This window comes from Fistularia commersonii, chromosome 26 (genome assembly GCF_037954325.1).
Source record: "Fistularia commersonii isolate RoL2024-O1a breed Wild chromosome 26, RoL_Fcom_v1.0, whole genome shotgun sequence".
Taxonomy (NCBI): domain Eukaryota; kingdom Metazoa; phylum Chordata; class Actinopteri; order Syngnathiformes; family Fistulariidae; genus Fistularia; species Fistularia commersonii.
In genome coordinates, this window is record NC_141309.1 from 290,361 (window position 1) to 301,936 (window position 11,576).

General features: G+C 53.9%; 1 protein-coding gene across 1 annotated transcript; it reads right to left on the reverse strand.

Annotated features, from left to right (window-relative positions):
• Positions 1-685: 685 nt before the first annotated feature.
• Positions 686-7,972, reverse strand: plpp5 (phospholipid phosphatase 5). Its single transcript, XM_086174099.1, has 8 exons — positions 7,811-7,972; positions 5,889-6,027; positions 5,699-5,807; positions 4,685-4,775; positions 4,539-4,602; positions 4,336-4,460; positions 3,943-4,113; positions 686-3,830 (listed from the first exon to the last, which is right to left on the reverse strand). The coding sequence occupies exons 2-8, from the start codon at positions 5,957-5,959 to the stop codon at positions 3,661-3,663; spliced, it is 801 nt and encodes a 266-aa protein (XP_086030225.1). The 5' UTR covers positions 5,960-6,027; positions 7,811-7,972; the 3' UTR covers positions 686-3,660.
• Between the last annotated feature and the right edge of the window lie 3,604 nt (positions 7,973-11,576).

Sequence of the window (11,576 nt, forward strand, 5' to 3'; positions counted from 1 at the left end):
AGTGTGTTCACAGAAATGGACTCTGGAATCTTTCCAGAAGCATCTGAGTTCATCGCACTGAAAGGTTCACGCTTGCCGCCGCAGACCAAAACAAACAGACACCCTGACGTAAATCAGATAATCATTACTCATGATATGGAAGATGAATGTTTTCCATGGTATTAGTAATTATTTCTGTCTCAGCAGTATCAGATCACCTGTGATGTGCGGAGGCTGATGGAGCCTCCTGGAGGTTATGCCGGTTCTCTCCTTTTTGAATATTTTAGTTTGTGATTCAGCTCCCCATACAATAATGCAGCGTGTTTAAGATGAATCTTTGTATCATAAAACCTTGTGGGTGAAAGGATTTATCTCAAATCTGGAGTCATAGATATTAATACCTCAAAGCGGAGTGACAATGACTGGACCATCACACACACAAGAAAAGCAAAAAAGACAAGGTGAGGTTATCTAGAAACATCATTTAGTGTCACTAAAAGATTCATGAAAAGCATTACAACACTGAGAGTCCGGACACCGTACGAGCACGACTGGCTGCTCCCGGGTTCATCGAGAACACGCCGGAAACCAACCGCCAGCCAGTTGGAAAAGTATCCCTTATTGTGACACGAGGTATGACCGACTACACACACACACCATCGGATACCCTGATATACAGAAAGGTTCCTGCAAACCACGACAGAGATTTGGTCGGGAATGTGCAGTTTTATATAAGAACAATGTGATGAGACAAACATGGCAAGCTGTGCAACATGCAGGAGTTTATCAAAATGCAGCAAAATGGAATGACATTGTATTTAACAACTGAATTAAAACCCACGTTCCCATGAGTACAATTCCTATCTTCAAAAGTAACAATATCACAGTAAGTTCACAAAATATAAAAAAAAATAACCCCGCACATGCCCGCAATTAAATACATTTGACCTGTGTGTCTTCTCATACAAATATTGGAAAAAAGAAAAGTGTAATCAAGATATCAATTGACTTACAGAACTGCATAAATATAGTGTTTTCCTGTTTCTGCTACCGTCAGTTGTAAATATCACTTCATGTCGACGAGGGCGCTCCGGCAGCGACGCGTTAAAGGAGGCGGCCTGTCACCCGTTATATCGTTTCCATCACGAGAGATGCAAAACCACCGAGGAGGACAGAGGCGTGTGTTTTCTGGAGGCGTGACGCGTCCATGCAGAGAGGACTCCATCCAGCCGCAGGTCACGGCTCCAACAAAAGGCACAGATTCACCCTTTTCAATCAGTTTGGTTTAAAAACACTCCAGTCCACAGCATTTGGACTCCCTTCTGTGAGCCGAGGTGTTTTGATTCAGCAACACTTTAGCTGGCTCGAACACACACACACACACACACACACACACACACACACACAAAGAGGGTGGTGGATGTTCACGTTTCTTCCCGAACGTCTATCGATCCTGCGTCGAGGTTTACATTTCATACCAGAACTGAAACCCCCAGAAACAAAGCAAACATGGAACGGAGGTCAAGCTCAACCAAACACTGATGATCACAAGAAAACACAGCTGACAGGAAAAAAACAACCCGACCAGCAGGAGGCCAGGGACCACGTATCATGGTGGTCATCTTGGTTGCCCTGCAGGTAGGACCCCACCCTGCAGAACACCAGACCTTCGCCCCAGCGGATCGTGAAAGCAGACGCCTGTCGCCGGGCCGTCCAGGAGGACAAATGACATTTAGATCGTCAGAAAGGAAAAAGCAGCCCGCCGGGCACTGCAGAGGCCGCGGTCGGAGCTGGAAGGAACATCGACAGCGGGATCGCGCCGTCCAAGATCTCACCTACTCGTGGTGACGGTCCACACAAGGTCTGGGAAGACAGAGATTCAAAGCGTGGGGGAGGAAAACAACGGGAGCGGACGGCGACTGAGCCACGCTCACGTCCTGCTGGGTCTCAGGCCAGCGCACGGATGCAGTCACAACACACACATCTCCAGGGCTTCTCCCTCAACATCTATTCAGAGCAAGTCAGCTTAGATGCTACGTCGGCAGCTCCACATCCCCCCCTGGGGCCGGCGGAGGCGGCCTGCAGCTGACGGCAAGCCTGGAAACCATCTTCTGACTTCCAAAGGTTTTTCAGGAGAGGAGCCGTTCTCCGTGCGGGTTCGAAATCCCGGCGACAGCTGTTTCTAGAGTCCACGCGGTCGTCAGCCAGTTGTGTGGAGCTGCAGTCGCTGCGGTGGAAGAGCGTGCACGGAGTGATCTGCAGGAAACCAGGCTGAAGCACCTGAGTCAGGTGTTTGTGTGGAGTGTCAGGCAGCGGCGCCGAGGTGCGCTCGGGCCTCCGGGCAACAACATCAGGACCACCAATCAATCCGGCGAGGCCAAACAAAGGACCGCCGCTTCTCTCGGACCCGTTCTGGTCTGGATCCAGACCTCCTTAGTTTTTGTCCGCCGTCCTGTTCTGTTTTTGCCATCAATGCAACAGTGAAGAAACGGATTCACGGATGACTGCGGTCCTCGGGCTTCTGCCGGGAGAGGAACGGACCTGATATCTATCTGTACACGCCGGTTCATACGCCTGACACGCACGCCGTGCACGGACCGGAAACACCTCGCTGATCGACGACGGCCTGGGATACAAACTCCTCCGGCCGTCGGGGCGCGGAGCGTTCCCCGCTGGCTGGGACGGGCCAGAATCCCACGCTTCTGCTCATTTTAGCCAAGGCGTTGTCCTTTCCCCTCCTGGCAGGGCCTTCCTCAGAGGAGGGAGCAGACTCAGAGGGAGCTTCCCACCGTGGAACTGCAGACCTTCTAAAGGGACGCCTGGTGGTCACTTATGGGTAACGGAGGAGACCACGTGCACCTCGGAGGCAGGCTACGGTTTCACGCGTCCCAGCTCGAGGAAACGTCTCCTGGGACCGTCGAGGCGCGACGGCCGACGGCGACCACGTCCGTCCGGGACCCGAACGGGTGTTCACCTCCGACCTCGGTCTCAACGATCACCGGGCACCACCGTGGTCTCACGACCAGAGGTCTCCGAAATCTAGACCAGATGATTATCTCCACCGTGCACTTCTGCTGTCCGGTATCTCCCGCTCATTGAAAGATGTGCTCGCTGTTTTGTTTTCCCTTTAAATACGAGGAGTAATTTTCAACAAAAAGAACATTTACATCAAGTGCTTTATAAACGTGTCATTCCATGCACCGAGGAGATGTCCCTGAACACCGCGGTGGTCTGCACATTCCTGAGGCTGCTCCGTTCCCTGAAGAAGCGTTCCACACCGACGCCCTCCGGACGTCGGTGAGACGTCGACCCCGTTCTTCCCCGCGGAGCGACTGCTGTCGGAACGGTAGTGATTTTAAAAAGACAGTCACAGAATAGTGGCCTCACCACAACCTTGAGGCGCTGCTGCGAGAGCCGGTGCACAGGCGGGAACCAGGAGGGTGAAGGAGAAGGTCCGGAGGCCGAGGGGCTCCTCAGGGACCTGCTGCTGCTGCTGCTGTATTTTAGATTCATGTCCAGTGGTGGGAAAGGACTCGTTTTCACCGGAGTCGATTAAATTGGGTGAATTCTTCTGTACAGAGAGAGAGATGTTTCCTGATGTGCGATTACGATGATCTGTGTGTGTGTTGCCGAACCCCGGAGAGACGCCGCGAAGCCACCGGCGTCGCCGTCATGGCCGCTCTACAGGGGCAGGATGTAGTTGGAGTTGGCCAGCTTGCGCTCCTGCGCGGCGGGAACGGCGTCCCTGTGGCTCAGGGGTCTGTGGCAGTCGGGGTCCCGGAGGGGGGGGTAGTGCTGCCGGTAACACAGCCAGGAGAAGCACAGACCCAGCAGAGAACCCACCAGAACATCTGAGCAGGAGAGAGACGCCGTGAGGACGGACGCTCTGAGAATGGACACCCCCCCCCCCCTCACCCAGGCGGCGGGCCGGCGTCCGCCCTCGGACCACGGCTGAGGACTCACCTTGCCAGTGGTGCTTGTAGTCGCAGGTTCTGGAGAGGGCGATGACGGTGGCGACCAGCAGAGGGGCCAGGAAGGCGCACAGCCGCCAGGCGCGGCCCTGGCCAGCCGCCGCGAAGCACCGCAGCTTCCCCGCCACGTACAGCGCCGTGAAACCCAGTCCGGCGAACGCAACTGGGAAGAGAAGGGAAAGGGTGACGGCTCACCGGAGCGAGGGAAGGTTCCGGACGGAGGGAGGGAATAGAGGAGGGAGAACGCGGCGTCGTGTTCCCGGTCGTACGACGCGACGAGAGCCCGCAGGCACAAACACGCCTCCGTCTCCTCGGCCCCGCGCCGCCAAACACTCCCTCCCCGCCCGCCGCTGTGGAGGAAGCACAGGCCGGAGGAGGCTCTTACAGGACGAGTGTCCGCTGGGGAAGCTCTTCCTGCCCTCCATCACCACATCAGGGTCGCCGCTGCAGCGCAGCTCCAGGTTCATCTGCCCGTCCGGGAAACATCGGTAGAAGAAGTCCGGCCGCGGCCTGAGGCGGAGACAGACGGGGAGAACCTTGGTCCGCCGCGCCCACCGTGCACGTTCTCACGGGCGGCGCCGCTCTTACCTGCCGACGGCGAGTTTGATGACGTTGGTGAAAACTCCGTTCAGCACCAGAGTCAGGGTGACGGCTGGAGGACAAAAGACAGAGGAGCTGAATCATGAAGAAGAGGAGCTGACGCAGCCGTGCACGTGACCTACGGCAGCGCTCACCCAGCGTCGCCTCCTTCAGATCCCCTCGCTCTGACTTTCTCAGGAAGGTGAAAACCAGGATGACGATGAGCGGAGTGAAAACGGCCACGCTCTGGTGCAGGGAGAGGAGGAAGAGGAAGGAAAGGAGGAAGAGGAAGGAGGGGAGGAAGAGGAGGAAGAGCTGTCATCCAGTCTCAAATGACTCCTGTGTGCTGCTCAGCCTGAGAAAACCGTCTCACAGATGAATTTTAAAACACAGACGGCCATTGTTCGGCTCATGTTCCGCTCAGGTGGAAAGCCATCTTTGACCCGGGCAGCGACGGCTCGCTGCTTTTCACACGGCTGACGGTCCAAAGTGTCCGATATGGCAGGAGGAGTCACGGCGCAGAGACACGGGCGACATCTGGCTTCCATCGGATTGGACCAAAAGAGGAGAGCATGTATCCGGGCTGCACGGAGAGCCTCTGCTGCTACAGGGAAACCTCACAGGGAGTTCAGGGATCGATAGCAAGTCAAAGCCAGAGACTAAGTTGTTTTGCAGCCGGTGTCACACGGCTTCCCATCGTCCTACCAGCACCTCCGCTGGTCCGTGTGTGAGACGATACGCTACACCGCTACTCTTTGCTATCGGCGGAGCTGATCTTAAGGATTCACTCCTGCCGAGAGAACATTACACTTATAAATCCTGTCATTTCCATGGGATTTGGTCCATAACTTCCAGCGTTTACCAGGATACGTGAGACCCTTGTCTGACCTTCAGATATTTGGAGTAAATAGTGATATTTGATCCTTTATTAATCGCCCAAAAGGAAATTGCTTCTCTGCAACGAAGCCATCATGGATGAACCACGAGCAGGAGGCTGCAGGAGAGCGGCGAGGGCTTGGGCGTGTTGCTCGGCAACACTTGGACGCACGAGGAGGAGCCGGGAATCCAAGGGAACATTGGCTTCTTAAGGCGATTGTGCGACCTCCTGCGCCACGCCGACCCCCCTGACCCCCCGAACCCCCCAAAAACACACAACTTGGAATACTTACAAACATCAGAGACGTGGGGACGTGGTCTCTCTCCACACGATGGAACTTGTACAGCCACATCTCCTCGGCCTGGATCTCCCGGTAGAACGGCGGGAGCTGCTCCGTCACACTGAGTGGAGTGCACGGATTAGCGCTCGTGCCGGGACTCCGGCGGGTCACAGCATCGGCCGCTAACAGAGGGCGTACTTACAGGAACACCACCAACAGCACCATCCGGACGCATATTTCGGACAGGAATCCTCGGAGCAGCCTCCTCTTCATGTTGACTCAGGGACTGGCTTTCAGTGGACAGCCAGCATCACCTCTGCACGTCCTCCGGGGGGCCCAGACTGGAGGAGGAGAACATTCACTTGGATAAGGAGGGAAATGGCAGATGCGCCCATGGCTTTCAGTTCGGTAGTTCTACGAGCGTCTGAGAGCGAAAACCGGAATACATCGATCCGACGGTTTGTCGGCGCAGACAAACCCTTTCACGCCGTCTCGGCGGCTGAGATGGCGTGAGGCTGACACACTTCCCCTTTCCAGGAAGCCATCAAAACCTCGACTCCCTTGCAAATGAATCACTCTGGCAACCTGTCACCGCAGGTGGGTTTTCCCAGCGGGTTTAGATTGGCTGCTGTTCAAACACGCCGCGCTCATAACTTATTGACATTTCATTGACCTCCGGTCGAGCATGCTCTCGTTTCCTCCCGGTCTGTCGTCCGCCCGCCGCCCGCCGGCGGGTTCTTGTCGCCCGCTGCCAACGTTTTATGGGTCTTTTCTTCCCAGCTGAGGGCAGAATATCGGGTTGCGGCGACTCATCCACAAGTAAGAGGATACACAAGAAAAATCAATGTCCACTTTAAGACCTCCCTCCTGCCCTCCAGCTCCATGTGTGCACGTGCTGAAGGTTAACGGCCGGCAGGTCACATGAAATGAAGGCTCTTGTTGTGCACGTTTGCAAACGAGCCGGTGTGACGACCCCTAACCAGGGAGGAGCAGAATGGCGTCAGTCCTGGTCTGGTATTCGGCCTCTGCGTTCCAAACTCAAAGACTGGACCTTGGCGTGGGGCTGGAGACGGGGTTCCAACGCCATTTACGTGTGACGTTAAAATATTTTCATGTCCACATAGAAGTTAGAGCATTGTTGATACATGGGCCTGAGCCTCACGCTGGCGTTCGGGGGGGCAGTTCATCGCTCCCAGGTGAACTATGGAGGTGGAAAGGACCCGTTTCCACCTGCTCTCATCACAGACAGTGAAGCTCCACATTCAATTCTAATGAGGACAAAGAGGAACACATTCGCCTCTGGAAGAATCCAGAATCGACCGTCATTTTATCCAACCGCTCTGTGAGCGGCCGCGTATTATTGTTCAAGGTAAAACGACCGTGGTTTGGCGAAGGGTCTTTATCCCCCCCACCGGCAGGACTGGTGTTTGCCGATGCTGCCGCTTACAGGCCTGTGGATTACACAAATGGAAGGACTGCAAGTTAAATCAGTTAGTTGAAGTTCATTTTTAACTGAGCTTCATTTATTCGTGCCAGTCAGGCGTTGCAGCCTCTGACAGACCCGGTCGAAGCTGCAGAAGATACACTTCCACGCTCCGTCCCAGACTGGGATTCAAACCTAAACAGGTGTGAACTGGTTCACCAGGACCAGGGTCTAGACCTGGGCCAGGACCAGGGTCTAGACCTGGGCCAGGACCAGGACCGGGACCAGGACCGGGACCAGGACCAGGGTCTAGACCTGGGCCAGGACCAGGACCGGGTTTGGGAGTTTGGAATCAACACGTCATCACTTCTCGGGGGAAAGAAAACATCCCCAAGTCTCGCGAGAACGGGAGCATCCGCGCCGCGTTTCCTCCGAGGAAGGCGTCGGTCCCCCGGCGCGTCAGTCCCTCGGAACCGGACGCGGCCGGTCCGGACTCGAGCCCGCAACCCCCGCCGCCACGCCGCCCCCGCAGCGCACACGTACAACGGCTGCCATTTGCAGCCGCGCCGGTGCAGAGACGGTCAACGTCCGACGGCGGCCGCCACCCATCAGTTAGCAAAAGCAGCTAGCCCGTGCTAGCCACATCTGTCGGAGCACCGCGGCCGGGGAGCCTTCCGCGGAGCCCCGGGACGGTCACTCACCTCCGGCCGTCCTCTCCTAGCTCTCGGCCTCACGCCAACGGAGATGCCGAGTCGGCCCGCGGCATCCCGTCGTCTTTTCCGTCGGCGGCGGGAGGGACATTTGACGAGACGGAGGCGGTGATGTTGACCGCTGGGCGACGCGACGACGAATCCCGTCCTCCTTGTTCTTCTTCTGGTCCGCAAGGCGGCTGACGGCCGCTGCCCGCGCCGCTAGCGCCCCCGTGTGGCGGCGCCGCGCCCGCTGGAGCAGCGGCGGACAGACCGGGGAAGAGCGGGGAGGAGGCCGAGGGGAGGCCGAGGGGAGACCGCTGGAAGCCGGGGGGAGGCCGGGGAGGAGTACGACTCCCGTGTCTTGCGGAATACGAAGCAGCTTTTTACTGCTTACTAAAGCCCCAAACTTCTCCTGTTTGCTCCAGGATGCTTTCAAATCATCATCAGTAATAACGTGACGTATGAGAATTTTCAGTGTTTATCATTTTATCAGGGTACTTGGAAGGCTGAGGCTACAGGGAGTTGGATGATTTCAGGGTCAACAGTCCAGAGCATGGGAGAGTGTGGAAAAGAGGTGAAGAAACAGGTTCAAGCAGGTCGGAATGGGTGGAGAAAAGTGTCAGGGGTTCCATGAGATAGAAGACTATCAGCCAGAATGAAAGGAAAGGTGTACCAGACAGGGGCTAGAAACTGTTTAAATGACCAAACAAAAAAGGCAGAGCTGGATGTTGCAGAGATGAAGATGCTGAGGTTCGGTTTGGGAGTGACCGGGATGGAGAGGATCAGGAATGAGTCCATCAGAGGAGCAGCACATGTTAGATGTTTGGGAGAGAAGGTCAGAGATGGTTGGGTCATGGACAGAGGAGAGAGAGTGGATATATTGATAGACGGATGCTGGAATTGGAGGTCTAGAGGAAGAGCAAAGAGAAGATGGATGGAGAAACCTCTGTGTTTCTGTGTTTGGCCCAAGGACAGTGTGGCATGCAGACAGGACGAGCCGGAGATCCAACCCCGGCCTCCCGTTGGCTCCGCCAGCTGAGCTGCGGCGCGACTTTCCAGGTTTTAAGAAACAGACGCACAAAAGTGTGCACCCATTAGTATGAAAAGTTTACTAGAAGTCTCAAGGTATTTTGGGTTTGGAGGTTTCACTGCGGTGTTTGAAGGGATTTACTGATTTTACGTCCGGGCCGAAGGGGCGGCTCCGCGGGTCAGAAACGTCAGGAGGCGTCGTTTCACTGAGACAGAGTACAGCTTTATTAAAGTCAAACTTCAGGCATGTCTGAACTCTTCAAAATCAACTTTAGAATGAAAAAGGACAGAATCTATTTTGTCAAATAAAAAGACAGTCATGTACAAAAAGAGTGTCGTCCGAACAGTCACGCACATTTAGAAGCAGAGTTGTACAGGCAAAAGAATGGCACGCCACAGTAACATGATCCTATGGGAGTTCAATGCAAACTATTTACAAGGTCTTCGCCGATATGCGGTAACACAGGTCGAACAGTAATCAACATGGGAGCTTTGTGTTCATCCACGTTTTAATCGAAGCAACACCAAGAGAGATAGATATGACCCCGGTCAGTTTCCGAATGCGATTCTACTACCAAAGGAGATGAGTGCTTGTGAGGGTGAGTTTATTGATTTATTCCGACGCCATTTTCCCTCCGACCGCGTGTCGCCAAAATTGCACGAAAGCAAGAAGAAAGTCACAGTGAACTGAAACAGATGCCGACGTACAAAGGGGCTCGGGCCTTGTCGATGTAAGTGTACATATACACATATATATATATAAAATAGAACTATTTGCAAATTCACGGATTCTTGTGAAAGTCCTCCCGGGCTCATCATAGGTCACTTAACAGAGAAAGAAAAACATGCTGTCCTCTCGTGAAATGGAGCATTGACCAGCAACATGAAGCATGTGGAAATACAAAGGTCTTCTCTTTAATACTGCTACTGTCTCAGCTGAGGGGCGAGCGAACCCAGGGGACGACCACCATGCCAACTGCATGAGCAAAAAAAAAAAAAAAGAAAATTAAAAAAAAAAGGCTGCTGGGTAACGCAGAATCTCTCCTTTATTTTAGAAATAATAAAGGGACACAAATAAAAATATTGGCAATGAAAGTAGGCATTTTGAGAATTCCAACACATTATAGACAAAGATTAACAAAACAAATGGTGTTGGAAGCATGCACTTTAGCTAAACAACAGCAACCATCCAAAGAAAAACAAACAAACGGAAGATGCTATGCCATCACTATTCATCAGACACATGCGCCAGCCACAGACAGAAGTCAAAGAAGCGTGTGGTCCAACACACACACACACACAATCGCGCGCACACACACACACACACACACACACGCACACTGGTATGAACGCTGCGTACAAAAATAACATGTTAATAAATTAAAAAAAATATATATAAAAGAAAATTCAAGTTTACACGGTTAACACACAGACCGTCTTGAGTATGAAAATAAAAAGTGCCTCAATGACGCACCCACCTGATCATGAGCAAGTACTGACGTGACGTGAACTACTTCCTAGGACTAAACAAGGAATCGTCTGCGGGCCAGACATTTGGCGAACGCCGCTGCGCTGCTTCCGGACAGAGGGAGTCCCCGCGGGACTCGGCCTCGCCAACCGCTCGGGGGAGGAGCGGAAAACCGGAGGCGAGACGTCGACCGGCGAAAAATTGGCATCAGTTAATACTTATAACGTGTGAGGAAATCGGGGCTGACAAACGCGGCCCCGGCCTCCGTCCGCACAGCACGTTCAAGACGTGTACTTTTGCAAATATTCAGATGTGCGGACCATCTCTCGGTCTGACGGCTGCCCTCCGCCTCGTGCCCTTCGGTCGCCGGGACGCCGACCCGCAGGCAAACATTGGCACCGTTGGGTTCCCGGGGGCCGGAGCCCGGAGCCCGGAGCCCAGAGCCCGGAGCCCGGAGCCCGGAGCCCGGGGGCCAGAGCCCAGGGGCCAGAGCCCGGAGCCCGGCCGCCTCGGGACGCTTCGCAACCAAACCAACAAAATCAAACATCTCTTTAAGTGCAGGGAACACAGAATCTCACGGAGCAGGAGAATCGGGAGCGAAAACAATAAGAAAAGGCCGAGGCGAGAAAAGAAACCAGGAGAAGCCTCCTCCCTGCCTTCCTGCGGTGCTTCGGTCTGAACGGCACAAAACCCATTTGAAACTTTACATTCCGATATTCAACTGCTTCACACTGCGTTTAACAACAATTACAGTGAGTCACGATACAGGGCGATGAGCAGCGGCTGTTACAAAATGTGGAATCATTACACACGCCAAAAAAAACAAAACAAACAAACAAAAAAAACCCCTAAGTATGCATCGATTAGATACAGATATATCATGTAAAACGCCTCTTTTTTTTCCTTTTTCGTTTTTTTTACCTACACCTCGGTGGAGAAGGAGACAAATTGCTGCACGGGTGTTCGAGAAAGAAATCGGTATAAAATGCGGTGCAAGAAATACAAAAGAACGGACAGATGAGCGATTAAAAACACTGTACAGGAGTTTGTGTTTGTACATGGGACTGGACTGCTGGATCCCGGTGTGTCTCTGTAGAAAGCCCAGCCTTGAAGAAGTTCTCCGGGCGGAAAACCCAGAGTCGCCTCGCCGGGAAACCGAGGACTTTTCTGTAACAGAACGAGCTCGCGGGCCAAACCGGCGGGTTCTCCTCCTCCTCGTGCCCGAGAAACCCAAACGCAAAGAAAACCTTCAGGCCACTTTCCTCCAAACAAAACAAA